Genomic DNA, 16,100 nt, shown 5'->3' on the forward strand with positions numbered 1-16,100 from the left:
GGTGGGTCAACTGGAGAGCACCAAGACCCTGGCACTATTGGGCTGGCGCCTGGGAGGGCCTTGAGCATACCAAAGATTTCAGCGAACAAATCTAGTAGGGAGGTGGAGTTTAATTTTAAAAACACGGAAGTTTGAAAGGTGTGTGTCCATGTATGCTTGCTAGCCTCCTGTAGAACCTGCACACTACGTGCTGTACTAACTGGTCCACGAAGGACAGCCGAGTTAGGAATCAGAGTGGGGTGCGTCTTTAGTATCTGCCAGCTTTGCATCGAGGATGAAAATTTTGAAGAGATTTCAAATAAGTTGCTAGATCTAATGCTTCGGAGAATTTGGCACGTAAAATCAGGACACCCAGCTGTGAGTAGTCACCTATCTCTACAACGATGATGTATCCAGCATCACATTCGGGCTTAAAGCTAGTTTAGAATTAAATGACTGAATTCACTGTAGTGCTAGGATCTATTCAAGGGTTTTAGGGGGTAGCTGGTGCCAATTGGTCCAGCGCGGCTGCAACTTGCGAAAAATTCGGGGGCGGGGGCGTTTGTTGGTGAGGCTTGGTTGGCTAAGTCCAGTGTCAAGGCTGTCCAGCAGAAAGAAAGAAAATGGTGAATTGGTGGCCCAAACTAAGCACTAAAACAAGGGAAATCCGAAGCTAAGCTGGATCTCCCAGCATCAGCTCTAGCGGAGCATCCTCCCGAAAGCAACAAACAAACCTTTTGTGTAATGTTCGAGCAATTTTGTTCCCGGAATAATAGTACGGTCGCGGCAGTGATAGCTTCACTAACTCAATGCGGGCCTCCAACTTTTCATACTAGGTGTTGATTAGGTTGGGTGCGGCAGTCCCACGTGAGCATTCTACAAAATGCCCAAGGCACAGTCATAACCACACAATCTTTTGACAGAAACACAATTTCTTACGGGCTCATATGTAAGCAGCACTCAGTGCAGCTCGGAGATGCAAAGAGCTGCCTTACGGAAATTAACATTCCAATTGGGCCAACTGTCGGCCATCCGTGGGCTGCAAAGAGTTCGAGAACAGCGTGGATGCGTATACTTGTGTTCCGTATCACCTACGCTGATGAAAATTGTTCAGAAACGTTCTACCGGACAATCTTTCTGTGGGTCATGACTTGTGGGATCAGCAATTTCGTGATGCAATTCGCTGCAGTTTCGCAGCTTCATGGCTCCGCAAAGGAGGGTGGACGAGTGGATGGGCGAGCCTGCCAAGCTGTCCTACACGTGCTGCTTTGAAGAGGCACTGCATCAACGGCGCCTCCGCGTGACCGGCAAAAGACCAGCTTGTCGAGTGCAAGTTAGATCATAACTTCAAAAATTGGGCCTATGAACATGGCAACTGAAGAAGCAAGCACCTGTCCTAAGAGCGGCCGCCACACACGCACCCTCACCGCTGCATTATTTGTGAGGTGTGGGAGGCATCTTTGGTGTTTTCCGCCATCTGATGACCTTAGTATTCCACGAATACTACGTAGCACTAATTGCTGGAGAAAGCCTTTGCGAGCCCTCAAAAATGAGGAAAGCATCGTCGGCAATTACGCTTATACATGGTGCAAAGTGCCACGCGTTGCATGCGTTTGACCTCCTTATCGACTTCTAGGAAGGTATTGCAACTGACTCTTCGGTTGCTGAGAGAGTACTCTGTAATGCACGTGCGTTTTAAGTCGCCGAGGCGAATGAGTGCGATGTGGTAGCTGGCGGCTCGCATCGCCTGCTAGTGATGCATTCCATCCTAAAGCTGCGGTGTGAACGCAGTATGCATTCACAGGTAGGCTGTGCTTGCACTCTAACGCATTCCAAACGTATACAGTCGCGCTTGAATTCCCTATCAAATATGGCGCAGCTGCCGCCAAGGAGAGCAGATGCATCATCTGATCAATGGGAACCGAAAGGCCCATCCACTGCAACTTCTATGAAAAATCACCAGTCGCAAGTAGCCACACAAGCCGTGGCGCCAGCAGGTACTTTGTCCCACGTTCATGTAGAAGGACTCTACGGGTTCGCTTCAAACTTCCTGCGCAGCTATACGCGGGCACAGGAACAACAGACGTCAACTTGCCCCAATGCGAAAGCGATTCAATGGAACAATCATGAAAGCCCATATCACTATGACAAAAACATCCAGTAGCCGGGTGAAAATCGCCCTGAGCAAAAGCCTAACTTCGTGCTGCAGCCATCACGCCATGTTATTAACATTTCTGTCAAGCAAGGCAAAATCCCACCCATAAAAGTCGAGTACATCGTGTGAGGCCTTAGTGTTAGCGAACTGGTTTAAGAGATGCAGAAGTTGTGGCACAAAAAAGAAAACCCTCAAACAACCCCAAGAAGCATGCGGCAAGAACCACGTCAGTGTTCCCACGACTTTAAAGTGTTCTCAGGTAAGAGCTCCTTCTCGAAGATAATAGTCATAGCTTTCCCAAGTTCCTCTTCCCTATGCGCATCTGCGGTGCTCTGCGGAAGGAGGGGAGCAAATTCCACACACTAGACCCTGCTCATCCACATAAGAACTGGCCGCAAGAGCTTCGCTGTGGTTTTGTTGGGCCGGCATTAAAGCGTGCTACTGGCATGAATGTGCACTGTTTGCACAGGAGAAAGGAAACGCCAGTGCAAGCAAAGCAAAGCATTAGAACTTTCACGGAGGCATAACATAGTTAAAACCGGAGTGCAGAGTCTCTTCTTAAAGGTCTTGCAGGTCTCGTTCCAAGATGAAGAGACGACTTTCATGTCAAAGCCCTCCAAACGGAAACAAATGTTCTTCCGCTGCACCGCTGACTCCATACAAACTCTTCAGGGACAAGCGATACCACAGGGCTCTCCCCGATCCGGTGGTATGTGTAGCACTCTTCTGACTTACACACAGCCGCGATATTGACTGAGCACTTTGTGAAAGGTTCGCTGAAATGGAAGTCGTGCACTGTCACTGAGATTTCCTCTCGCTTCCCTGTGAGGCCAGATATTCATAAATACAAGCGAATCCAAGGCCCAGCATGCCAGTTTGCAAGTTGAGTGGCTCCGCAGGTGGGTGGTGCTACCACAAACATGCGGACCATACCAGAAAACAATCCGAATTCCTTCTTGCTTGAGACGAAGCTCATCCAACTGTAGAATGGAAAGTTCCCAAATAATTGGGGCAGTACCTCGTGGCGTGGATGTCCCAGTGCAGTAGAGCCAAAATGACGCGCAGCTTCAGTGCTGGCCCACAGTTGGACCTGATAAATCTGCTTGCTACCACATTTCTAAGTGCGTCACTCAGCATCCAAGTAGGTGAGATCTAAGGAGCACTCTACTGGGACAAGTGGGCATTGGGAACCACGGAAAGCCTCCGACTGAGCACGGAATGGCGCCTGTTGGCATCCGATGGAGGCTTGGGCTTTTCCTCAGCTGGCAAGTCTTTCCCTGGATGCTTTAACTCCAATGTCTCCTGAGTGGAATAGAGATGTTTCGGGCTGTGCGCCGCATTGCAATTGGCATTTTCGTCGTTATCTTTGCGGTTGTGCTCACGCTCGTCCTCAAGGGCACTACCTGTGCCGAGTGAAGTCGCCTCCCAGCAATTGTTGTCCTCCTTAACCCTCATTCCATTTACACGGTTGTGTTCCATAGGGCTTGGCGGTGGACTCCACTCAGCACAAGGCTCAGTCTGCGAAGCCCCAGGCGGCTCTTGCCATATCCCATGAGGTCTCTGTCTCCACGAAGGGGAAACTGTGAAGGGAAGCCGTCCTGCTCCGCCTTGTTCTGATGCCATAGATCCAGTAGGTCCCGCGTCATTGTAAGCCGTGGACCTCTCACCACCTTCCTGCTGAGACGCAGTGGGAGAGCATTTATTTGCTGCTTCAGCTTCACGGCCTGGAGTCAAAGTAGGCGATAAGAAGGCGATGCTATCCCTGAAGTGCAGCATGAGGACAAACACATAGCAACATGCTCGACACGCTGTGTAGTAAACGGATGTGTTTACACGTCATAGCAAACTGTCGAAGTATGCTCCAAAGTCACTGAAAGCGACAAGGCTCTCTCGGAGAACCGCTGGCGTATTCGAGCCCGCATTACGCTGGACAAGGAGCGCACGATGATGGCTCACTCATCGTCGGGGTCGTATAAGTCTGCCAGTTGGCGGCGCAGCACTGCCAGCTCCAAATCCGAGTCACCTCGGAGCATCATCAATTGAAATTGATGCATAAGTTTCTGTCGAAGTTGCTGTCGCTGTTCACCTTGCTGGGACAAGTGGGCAGCTGCCTCTTTGCTGGCTCTTTCGTGCTCGTCAAGCATGTAAAGCTGGACCTGCGCAGAAACGCTCCTTCCCAGCCTTATAACACAGTGACAAACGCAGAACTTCACGGACTTTCGTGGCGATGCACATGGTGTGTCTCTTATGTCAGAAATAGCACACTGGATGAGCTGTACTGAGGTGCAGCGCCTTTAGGTGGTCTAGATTCCACTAGATAGATTGCCCGCAGCCCACCTTGTTGAACGGAGAAAAGCTGATCCCTCGGCTTCGTCTGCGGCATTCTGACTGCTGTGTTCCACTGCTGTTTCGAAGAATTGACTTCCGACGTCTCTCGTGTGGCACGGTGCCTGCAGAAGGCAAGCAAGCATGTGGGTCGACAAAGAATGTGGCCTTCTACATCAAGGGCTGATAGACACAGATACAGATCAACCACTTCTACTGAATAAAGCAGCACTGCCGCGCGAGATGCAAAGACGTATCAATTACATCAAAGCGACCACGAAGCAATTTTGCAAAACCCTGACTGCCTTTCATTGGGTAGAGTAGCCAAGCCATTCACGAAGTAGCAATGACATACCCTAGCGGCCCATAGTGGTATCTGTCGCCACTACCCAAAGGCCCTAAATCTTACCGTGCACTTGGCGAGCAGCCATTGGGACAACACGCTGCTCCACCTTGGTAAAGTTAAGCCTTGAGCTTGCTGCGAAAACATTCAGCCGGAGACTGTTGATTTACGAATGAATGACCCTACTTTAACTTGTATTAGTGGCACGTTTTTCGCAATATGTTGACACTAAGCTTACTGGTTGTCGTTGTTGTTCGGGTTTGTTCGCTGAACTTCTTCACAACGCGGAGTAAATCAGCTCGTGAATGGAAGCGCAAATCCTGCTCCACCCATCACCCCAGCTGCCAGTTCAAGCCGTTCACCGTCCTGTAGTCTATTAAAAGCTTTAGCTGTATACTTTAAGGTGGACTTAGTCTTAACGTCATGGTTTTACGGCCAAAGAGGGCTTAAAGCGAACCTACTCCCTTCAGAAACCGCGACACTTCAACCCGAAGTTCTTCTGTCGTTAGAACTTTCTCATCCTCCTCATCAACCATGACTGTTCATACACACAGCTTGTAGGGATTTACTCAAGTGGAAGACTTGTATTTGGTGCCGGGCTATTAAGGAAAACGCAACTAGTTGCTGGAAGCCTACGGCGCGCCAAGGCGGCAGACTGCAGCTCTATCTATACCTCGATCCCACTGTGCAACCTCTGAAACCTGTTAGAGTTCTTGGAGGAAGTTTGAAGGATAAGAAGTGCAATTGGGTCATGGGCATTTCAGACAGAGGGTAGCTCAAGCGTCAAGAAAGGCAGACTCTGGATGCAGGAAAGCGCCAGTAAAGTGGGAGTGGCTCACATGGGTCAAATCCCCAAAACGAGGGTTCTTCTTTGGAAAGAGCTTTTCGATTTTTCAGCAGTTCAGCTTCACGCTGTTCCCATGCCAGCAATCTCTCCTTGCGCTGTTGTTCGAGTAACAAGTTCTGGTGCTTTTCCTGGTACTCCCGATCGCGGACCGCCCACTCCTTGTGAAGCGCTTCCCTCTTCTGTTGATGCGCTGGGACCCACTTCTCACTGCCATCCTCGAGACTGCAGACACTCGAGGCTCGGCGCATGGAAGCAAAGGTTTCAGGCTGCTGTATTTCCAGTTCAGTGGCCACTTTCTGAAGAGACAGGCTATGTGGAGAGCTGCTGCGCCGACGGTTCTGGGGCTGCGCCGCAGTGTTGCCCCGTGGCTTCTGTGAAGAGCTTGCACCACCAGTTGTTGCAATGGCATCAATATCAATGGACGGCTTCGCATCATGAGGGGCCGAGGCACTATCCAGATTAATGGAGTAACTGGCGCCCCTTTTGCTTCTAGCTGCTGTGTTTTCGTCAGTACCGCGTTCTTGACCATCGTCAAAATTCGCGGCGAACTTGGGGCTGCCACTGGGTGCGCACTGGAACTCCAGCTCTGGCAAACTTCCATTATTTACAATGTGTTCCTCCGTGCCATTACTATGCCCGGAAACCCCATCATTAGCTGCGGACATTTTGGCTCCTGTGTCCGTCGCGTCTGTTGACTCTACTGCAGCGGAACTTGAAAGCTCAAATTCCGAATTCATTCGGCTATCTGAGGAGCATTTAACAGAAGGGTCGTCTTGCTGTGAAGATGTCAATCCCGAGGGTTCTTGGGAGCCTGGAGGGGAAGCTGGCGTTCTAGAGCGAGAAGTCCGGACTCCACGAGCTGCTTCAACGGACTTACTGCTCACTGAGCTGCGTCCACTGCTTCCGTCTTTCTCTAAAATGGGAAGAAGACGCCCTGGCTTTGCGATAGGCAGCACTCGTACAGAGCGCCGCGCCGTTGTGCCCTGAACCAAGCAGCTACTTTTCCGTGTTTTGTCTGCTGAGGAACGTGCTGGGGTTGCTCTAGCTACGCACCTGCGCTCTGCGACTGCTGCTGCGGCCTTCGCCGCTACTGAGCCACCTATTGCCGTTGAGCCTCGCCCTCCCTTGGAAGATCCAACAGAAGAAACACCGCCCAATCTCGCCCCAAGTTTGATGCACGTAGCATTACGTGATGAAGGCAAGCACTGCATTTCTGCTTTACTGGGAGAAGTTCCATGCCGTGGAGTCCGTCTGCGTTCTCCAGGAGCGGCACTTCGTACAATGCGTACGGGGCACGTGGCTGCGACGGGTGAGGCAGCCGAGACGGCACCGTCCTGAGAAGCGCCTGACGCGAGTGATACTGAGCGACGCACTGCGTGAGAGCTCGGGGCTGAAGGCAAACGCGAAAGCGTAGAGGCTCTCACCATATTGCTGCGCCTTGTCACAGACCGCCTTCGTGCTGAACTAGTGGCTGCTACATAGGGCACTCTTGGCTCTGTACTACTTGGACATGACGACTTGCATGAAAGCTCAGTCTTGGCTCCTGCGCTTCGAGAAGATCCATTACTTGCAGTTGTCGCAGGCATTTGTTGGCCTTTAGAATGCTTTTTAGCTGCAACGGTTCGCGTAGGAGTTGCACTTGATCGTCCTGCCCTTTGCCAGGGAGAAATAGAATTCTCATTCCTGATTGGTGAATTAGCTGTGGACACTTCACGCGCCTTTGTCACTCCATTAGCCGACTCCGCTTCTCTCTGACTCAGCAACTTTGCTGCGGCATTGTCAAAACTCTGACTAGGTGCTTTCAACTTTGACGCTGGGACAGTAGAGGCGCGGCGGGAAACCGCCGGCCCCTTCGCTGAAGCCTCCTGCCCAAACGGGACAGCACAGACCCTTTGCTGCGCCTCTGTTACCGTTGGCGACGCGCCTCGTCCAGGGGGACTTTTCGAAGGGCACCTGCAGCCTCTCCGACCTACAGCCTTCTTACTTGGGGTGTTCTCTGTAACCAGCAGCAAGGGCGACGGGCATCGCTGTGAGATTTTGGAGCGGATGGAAGCCCGAGCTCTACCTTCGCGAGGTTCAGGCGAGCTGAAAGGAACCCGAGGCGTCTGGAATGAGGGAAAAGAGGCTTCAGCGCCAGTTTGTGTGCGGCGAGGCGACACTCGCACGGGGCTGCTTAATGGATTACCCGCAGGGCCACTGCAGGACGGTCTGCGACCGTCAGCGGCACACGCTTGCCGTGAGTGACCCTGATGTCGTGTTTCGGCCTGAAAAAGTTGCTGAAGAGGGTGCGAGGTGGTCTTAATTGGCGACGAAGCCGGGAAGTCTGAAGGGGAAGGTGGAGGATGCTTCTGAAAGGGAGACTCTATCGTAGTGGTACTGCTGTTGTTACTTGCGCAGTTGGCCGTTGCATCCATAATGCCGCGAGTAACGCCATTTTCGCCGTTGAGTGCCACCGGTGCGGCAGCGGAGCCACGCCTAGGCGATGCTCCAGCCGAGACACCGGAGGGACCAAGGGTCTGCGAGGAAAAAGAAGAAAGACGCTTGCGGCTCTTGGGATTGGGAAGCACATCATTCGGCATGTCTCCCTTAACCTTGGCGTGTGAGGAGTCCGACGAAAACGAATACGTGGGCGCCAATGGGCTACTGGCGCGGCGCTTGCGCGTCCCCAAACCCCTCGACGCAGCATCAGGTGACGGCAGGGTAATGGGCCCTTTTAATCGGCCAGTGGATAAATCTAACACATCCACTGCCGTTTTAGTCAAATACTTTTGTTGCTGACTCTCAGCCGCACTACGAAGCTCTGTCTGCAAGCCCTGCAGACCTTCATGTTGATGCTTCTGCGCGGCAGTGTCTTGCTCTTTCTGTTGCCCCTGGATCGTCCCACTGGGATAATCTGCCACGAGTTGCTGTAGGAGACTTGCGCTGCTTCGTTTTCTCTGTGACCTGGTGAGGACCTGCTCCTCCGTTGAGCTGAACGGTGCCATCTGACGCAATGCCCTGATATCACTGATGAATACGGTGGCTCCCACATCTTGCTGCTGTGAGCTAGCCTTGCATCCTTGAGGGCTTTTCGTTGCCGAATCCAGAGACGATGAATCAACACCAAGTTTTTTGCCGGAACTGTTCGGGGAAGTGGAGCAATAGCCCAGGGATCGGTCAAGAGGTGCACGAGGCGAAAGCTCGCCATCGTCCCACATCTGCTGAAGTTTCTCACGCAGTTGATCTGTATCAGCTGTGCTGCTGCCACAGTGGAAACTTATTCCCTGCGTCTTCGCACCACTCTTGCGAGTCGGCGTGGAGGCTGCAGACAGCGGTGACTCAGCGCCGTGCGCTGGCCCCACTCCCGCCTGAGACGTCCTCGATGTAATCAAGAGGCTCAAGTCTGTTGGTAACAACATATTCGTGGAGCTCCCACAGTCCTTTTCACTGCCCACAGATGAAGTTGTGCTTAGCCTTGCCAGTCCCTTCGAAACTTCATCCGACGGTCCCCCGTACCCGGCGGAGCCATTAGGGTTGGCCCGCCTCATCAACGGGGAAATCCGCAACGATTTCATCATTCAAAGACAAAAGCAAACATGCCGACTGTTCTAACAGTGTCAAGTCCTGCTGATAGGGAAGAAGGGGCGCTGGAAATGGATCCCTACCAGCACAGACGAGTCCCCAAGGCGATGAGTCGTGTCCAAGGCAGCCCTAAGCACTCAGAGCCCCTGTCAGCTGTAAAGCAGCTCAAAAAATCATCATCAAGCGCCTCAGAGACCATATAGATCACATATTTCTCGACTTCGGCAGTCGGCAGAACCCTGCATTGCCCTCGAGGGACTGTCACGCGACAGCTGGAGCCGGTGTAATCCTGTCGCCTCGGCATGTGGTTCAACATAGCACCGCTAATGACATGTTTTATCTCAATACTTCAAAAATTTTACCGTTCCCCTCGAAGCTCCCCTAATGCGCAACAGTGGTCAGGAGGAGCTGGCATGGCATAGGCACTCGCAAGTAGTGCATATATGCCTGACCCACGAGGCCAATATGCCAGTTTGGGTGCGTCTTTTACGCACGAAACGTGTTAAGAAAAACAAGAGGAAAATTTTTAAACAGCCGCATTCTTTTTCGAGCCCGAGACACCCAAGCCTGCATGCAAAACGAATGGCAGTCGGCGGCCCACTCTGGTGTTAGTGTTTGTGGGGGTTCAGTCGATCAACGATCCCTCTCTTCCACAAAAAAGTTGTACAGCAGAGCCGTATGCAGGCATGCACGCCATGCACGTGTTTTATAGCGTTGACTTCGCAAGATTGTACGCCAGTAAAAGTAGAAATCACGACGCTTGCCTGCTGTCGGTCTCGTCTACTACTCCGTGCTGCAAGTGGTCATTAAGCGCTGGCAAGCTAGGTAGTAGAGCCTCCACGCTAGTCACTTACAGTGTAGCATTTATGTGATTTCTAGCCTCTACGGGCTGTATTTCTCTGACGATACGGCTGGAACGCGCAAAATTTGGCAGACCGTAGAGGTGCTTGGGAGGGGATTACGTGCACTGCATGAGAAGCTAACGAGGGGAACTTTGGCAACAGCGGTTTATGCAAATCTGGATATGGGAAACGCAGACTCACCTCGCGTGACACTCGGCGCCTATAAATGAGTGCTTAATAGCCAAAAGACAACGTCACAAGTGAGCTGGTGTCATGATTCAGGGCATGTTCTATGGCAATATTCGCCGAAAGGTGTATTCGCACGCTTTCGATGTGCGAAAGTTGTGGTGTCTCAGTAACTTCGGCAAACTCGGAAAATCCAGAAGCTAGTCGTTTGGCATTTTGCGAACGCTGCGTTTGAAAAGATATCTGCACGCAGGCGATCTGGATGGGTGGTGTTCACGGTACAAGAGAAGTCTATTCCGTGGCATCTTGTGCATGTTGTGCCGTCCATCTCCAACTACCAGACTCCCGCCATAACAAAAGTAGTGCAGGACGGAGGACAAATGACAAATGCGCACCAGGACACGCTGCAGCTGCCTGCTACCGGAAGGCCACGCAACTAATCGCGGCTTGAAGGGGCTTGCGTTTTCAGTGTAAGCGTTTTGTGCTAGTTGATGTGCCAACGGTACTGCTAGTTTCACCATAGGGGTATGGCAGCCTAAGTTCACCGCTGCCCAAGTTCCCGTCCAGCGCAGGTGACTGTGGCTACCAAAGTGCATTCCGGCGGGAAGAATTCGGAGAAGGGAGGTCTAGGTCACTTTCCAAGGAATGCAACTGGAAACCCAACTCTGGAGGAACAAAACACAGTTGCAAACGCTTCTCAGTGCACTGCGCATACCAAGAAATATGCAGACGTTTCAAAGCAGTTATCTTGGTCTCTAGCTCCGCTAGACGGCGGCGCCTCTGCAAGTTGGCCATTAATTTTTGAATACCTGAGAACAAGAGAATGGGCATCTCTGCACAAAATGTGGACATATGCAGGCACTCCGGTGCTACTGTCACCCCGGCGCTCTGCTGCGGCTATGCTGAAGAACTGGATAGCCGGAGAGTCCTCTACGACTTAGAGGGTCGCACCTCCCTCTCCAGCCATAGTAACGTTGAAGCCTCAACAACATTTGAAAACGCGTAGCAGGGCGAAGAATCATAGCGTTTCCAGACATCCAGCCAAGCTCGCTGCGGGAGCCGCTAAGTTGGTCCAAGCTGATCCACCAAGCGAAAACGACATCGTGGGAGCAGACGTCATTTACCATGGACACCTGCCCTGCTCCTTGCTCTAGGTAACATCATCTCCCCTGGCCAGAGTTCAGGCTGCTAGACCGCCCCTAATCCGTGGTCAGAGGTGGTCCCTCACTGCGTGGAGACTTCCTTCAATAGTAGTGAAGGATTTTAACGCCTCCATGCAGTTCACAAAGATGACGACGGGCTTGGCTACTGTTTTGATCCTCAGAAGCCACTGACCGTTCGCAACTATGATGAAACCAGCATCTAAACATGGCCGTCATCTCTGCTCGCATTTTACACGACGAAGTAAGCAAGCAGAGCTCCGGCTCACTAATAAACATTGATAATTCACCTAAACTAGATCCAAACATAGTTGGAGAGTGCATACAGAAGGCGCTCCTGGTATTCAAACGCCTGCAAGAGGCAGGCTGCCTCGTATTAAACCTTGTTCCACCTACTTGCTTACTGCGTTGGTGCAAAGCTGTATGCCACAGAAACAGTGCACGGTAGTTCAGGTTTACACTTAAAAAATGCCACAGAAACAGTGCACGGTAGTTCAGGTTTACACTTGAAACACCAAAAAAGCAGTGACAATACAGTTCGTTTCTTCCTAATCTTCTTCGGATGAAGACTCCGAAGGTAAAAGGGAGCGTTCATCAAATCTAACGGGAGATTTCCTCTTGCGGCCTCCACACTGAGTGTCGCTGTTTCCTTTGAGACAGCTTCGTGTTCCTTGAGCAGACAATGGGGGAGGCTCGTGAATGGATGCAGGCTCCCGAGCCAAGCGCCAGCGGGCAGTGGATTTGTCTTCAAGCGCATCACCACCTCCGTTTTCCGCCTGCTTTTCTTGATCTCTTATCTTAGAGTAATTAAGAAGTGCAAGAGAACTCTTGCGCGTGCGTTTCTTTACACATGCCTCACCGGCATCTCGCGTAGCCGGCACGGCGACCGCAGTTCTTCCTTCCGTAGGCTTTGCATCTGTCTCACTCGGCGGTGCATCCTCCTGCCTTTTGTACGAAGAAGCAGCCTTTGCTGCCTGAGTCGCACGCACAGCACAGACATTGCATATCCACTGCTGGATCCCAGCTATCAGCTGTTGCCGAGAATTCTGCGCGTATGACAGGTGAAGCCCTGCATGAGTCATATACGCACTGAAATCCCAAGGAACACTAAATAGATAACACATCAACAGGTATTAGACCGGACGCAGTTCGTAGAACAGCTCACTGTGCACCCGCGCAGTAAGCCCTGTGCAGCAAGCTCTACGCAGCCAAATATCAGGAATTCAATAAGCCCCGGACATAGCTTTTCCGCCAGAAGTTCACAGAACACTCACCATCTTCTCTTTCACTGGAGAAAGAAGAGCTTCAAACGACTCCTTGTCTAGGCAAAGCAGCAGTAGCTCAGTTCCAGCGACCACTGATGCCGTGCGTCGAGTGTTTCTAATGAGTGCCATTTCTCCGAAGTACTCGCCTCGTCCCTGTCTCGCGAGCTCGAGGAGCCCGCCATCATCTTGCGGCTTTTGGGTGATTGCCTCACCCCTGTATATAAAACATAGCATGTCGCCGTGGAACCCCATTTTAAAAACTGTCTGACCCTCCGAAAACTTCTCCACCTTACACGCCATAGCCACCGCGACAATCTGCTCCTCCGGCATGTCCCTTATCAGCCTAACTTTCTGAAGAAACGCCGTAGCTACAGGAACGAACAACTTGCGCTTTGTCAGCATGTCCTTAACCAAATCAAGAAACAGTTCTCTGTCGAGCACCCACAAGGCGCACTCGCTGCTGCTCTGCCGAGATCTTAACGTGCATTTTAGCTTCTCCCCTGACACTAGCTCCTCCAAACCAAAAAACTCTCCTGGGGCCAGAGACCGTAGCACCGAAATGCCAAAAAAACCCTGCAACAGCCGCCCGCAAATATTAACGACGCTTGATGCATTCGCGCTGTAATGCAAGTAAGTAGCTCGGAGTTCACTAGCACCTGCTTCAAGACGATGTAAGCACATGCTGCTCCCGAACTACTTCGGGGTCGATTTAGTTGCACGAGTCACCTATGGCTAAGCATCTGAGCTGCAAGCCCCCAGAGCGGGGTCCAAGCAGAGAGAGGTTGTCTGGAACTTAATGAAGACTTACGGCTTGGGAAACTTCGAATTCCCCTGAGCTGCACCACATCAGAGCAGGGTCTGCACCTTCTTCCGCCACAGTAGCGGATGCAGGGAATACGTCACGTCTCATGAGAGACGAGATGTACTTTTGCTGCTGCGGATTAAGAACTTGCAGTACGGGATCGTTTTTAATGGACTCAAGAAGCAAAAGCGTTTCGTTGGTGAAAGCCCGGTGATCGTCTCGCTGGACAACTGCAGGATCCTCATATGGGAGCGTTTCCTCTACCGGGTCACCTAGAACTGGTCCTTCGCCACCAGCTGTAGCTGCTTCAGACCCTGCATCTCCTCCAAAGAAGGCCCAAATCCTGTTACCCCATGAACGAAGCTCGGCTTCCTTCGCAGCAGCTTCCTCCGTTGACAGCTCACCTGCATATCAAAGACAGAACATAACTTTCCTGCCCAGTGTGATAAATTAGATGCGCACTACGCCAAAGAAACAAAACATTCGAAGCAAGAAAACAATCACTATCCCGACTAGTGTTTGCCAGGTCATTGTGATTCGACACGAAGGCCATGCCACCCCAAGTGGTCCTTGTCGACAAGGTAAAACACAGCACTCCACCCTCAAATGTGCCCATATGGATCTTTCAGGGCATTGCAACCACTGAAGGCAAAGCCTCACAGTTTGGAAACGGCATCGCCGTTCCCAGGTCCCCATTCGCGCTTCCACCAAAAGTTTGCAATTCCTCTCGCTTTGTATGTCCTTTGGAGGATGTTTCAGTTGTATCTTTCGAAACGTTCACTAGTGCAATAGAGGCTGGAGTCTCCTGCGGTGAGGTACAGCCAGCCTCAACCACAGCAGATTTCTCTGCTCTCGCCAAGTACTGCGTTCCTCTATCCGCGAATGGTTGACAGTGGCGTGCGCAACGTTCCTGTGATGATCCCATTTTTAAGTCTGCATCTGTTGCTTCTGTGAGCCCACCAGGCGCAGTGGTGTCCCCCGTCTGCTGTACAAGAAGACCAGAACTCCGCTTCCCAGCGGCTGCATCATTCTCAGCACCAGGCAAACGCAGGGAAGTGTAGAGTGTTCTGCCAAACGGTGTCACAGTCTCTAGTTCGTCGCCGCCTGCTAGCCTTGAAAAATTGACAGTGTCTTCCGAAAGGTCCGCACCGCCAGACGCGTGGGGCTGTGATTCGGGCATACACACTTCCCCATGCACTCCAATGAATTCGTCATATGACGCTGGATTGTTGACGTGCGTTTTATCAGTGTCGATGGACGAAGTTTCCATCACATCAAGAAGTGGTGCCTCAGGTGTTTCTTCAACAGAATCATTGGAGGACACAGAATCATCTTCTTTGGCATTGAGGATTCTTTGTCCACTACTAAGTAGCCACATTTCAATGTTGTCCGCTATTTCATGAAATGACATCTGCCGTACAGGGAGCTCTAAGGGGTCCTCAACCAACTCATCAGAGTCCGGCACACGCAGAAGATGAGGGTCTATTTGGTGAGAGTTAAAATCTCCATTGTGGTATAAGCACTCTGACTCATCTCCCTGTGATGGGAAACAATCGTTTGGAGACCAACGAATTGGCTCCGTTTGCCCGCACAAGTGCAAAAGGACTGTGGGCTCTCTCCGTAAGCCTTCGTCCTCGGGCAGCGGCGATTCTTCAAGACTCGTCTGCGATGTAGAGAGCGACTCGATCGGTTCATCCACTGAAGGCTTGCGAGATAGGGATAGCATTGATACCTGTGTTGCAGTGTTCTTGGCCGTAGCTACATCTTCCCCAACAACTGGCCTTGCTCGACCCTCTGGTGACGCCTCTGTCGGTTCACTAAGTTCAGAAGCTCGTGCAGAGACGCCCTCTATTGCAGCATTCTCTTCTTGGTGCTTATCGAAAGCCGCAGAAACCCAGGAGCCGACGGCTGAAACAATTGCAGTCAGCCCTAATGGCTCTACAGAGCCAAATACGGAGGACGAAATGGATCCCAACGGCGCGCTGCCATGAAGCCTATCAGCATCTGCCGGAAGTGGCGTGTCGCTCGGTTCGTGTGGCCTTGGAGAGGGAACTGCTGCTACTACTTCCGCAGATACGCAGCCAGTTTCACCGCTGGAAGTTCCGCCAGCGCCTTCCCTTTCTGAGAGGGTAGACGGGCCTTCGGATGTGCAGTTGAGCTGATGTCGGTCTGAACTGTGCGTGGCTCCTTCCGTTGCGGCGTTTGAGTACAAGTTTAGAACCAACTCTGCAGGTGGAGGGGAATCACTCAACGATTTCGGAGGCTTCTGATTGCACCTAGGTGAACTAATGAGCGGCTGAATCGTTCCAGCTGCCTCTTCATCTGCCACTTCTGCAGCAGTATTGGAGCCACCGTCGCGCCCGGGACAGCTCTGCTCTTGCATCTTGTACGGCCAACTCTGCGCCACTTGCTGGTTTTTTGCAACTCAGCTTTTGTGGCACTCAGGTCTGCAGATACAGACGCCACTGCTCAGCTCCGTCTCCATGCTTCGCATGACGGTGACATCGTCAATCAGCAGCAGGTCGTCATCAACATTTGCGGAACTCCAATGAAATTACCTCGGTGGAAGATACTGTTGTTCCCCCCAGTAATAGTTATCCTCTCACTCTGCTGCAAGCAGACAAAATTGATAGGT

General features: G+C 51.8%; 3 protein-coding genes across 3 annotated transcripts; 1 reads left to right on the forward strand and 2 right to left on the reverse strand.

The window, feature by feature from the left end:
- Positions 1-3,298: 3,298 nt before the first annotated feature.
- Positions 3,299-9,176, reverse strand: ENH_00026110 (hypothetical protein, conserved; the record flags this gene model as incomplete). The annotated part of the gene is made up of 7 exons (XM_013579739.1): positions 3,299-3,896; positions 4,091-4,290; positions 4,472-4,584; positions 4,869-4,937; positions 5,041-5,122; positions 5,264-5,340; positions 5,642-9,176. 7 exons carry the CDS (start codon positions 9,174-9,176, stop codon positions 3,299-3,301), a joined length of 4,674 nt encoding a protein of 1,557 aa, XP_013435193.1.
- A 1,885-nt stretch (positions 9,177-11,061) lies between these two features.
- ENH_00026120 (hypothetical protein, conserved) lies at positions 11,062-11,244 on the forward strand (the record flags this gene model as incomplete). The annotated part of the gene is made up of 1 exon (XM_013579740.1): positions 11,062-11,244. The coding sequence occupies one exon, from the start codon at positions 11,062-11,064 to the stop codon at positions 11,242-11,244; it is 183 nt and encodes a 60-aa protein (XP_013435194.1).
- A 702-nt stretch (positions 11,245-11,946) lies between these two features.
- ENH_00026130 (GI16562, related, related) lies at positions 11,947-15,848 on the reverse strand (the record flags this gene model as incomplete). Its single annotated transcript, XM_013579741.1, has 4 exons — positions 11,947-12,372; positions 12,673-13,236; positions 13,472-13,869; positions 14,126-15,848. The coding sequence occupies 4 exons, from the start codon at positions 15,846-15,848 to the stop codon at positions 11,947-11,949; spliced, it is 3,111 nt and encodes a 1,036-aa protein (XP_013435195.1).
- Positions 15,849-16,100: the final 252 nt, after the last annotated feature.

This window comes from Eimeria necatrix, genomic scaffold (assembly GCF_000499385.1).
Source record: "Eimeria necatrix Houghton genomic scaffold, Enh_scaff19, whole genome shotgun sequence".
NCBI classification, from domain to species: Eukaryota; Apicomplexa; class Conoidasida; order Eucoccidiorida; family Eimeriidae; genus Eimeria; species Eimeria necatrix.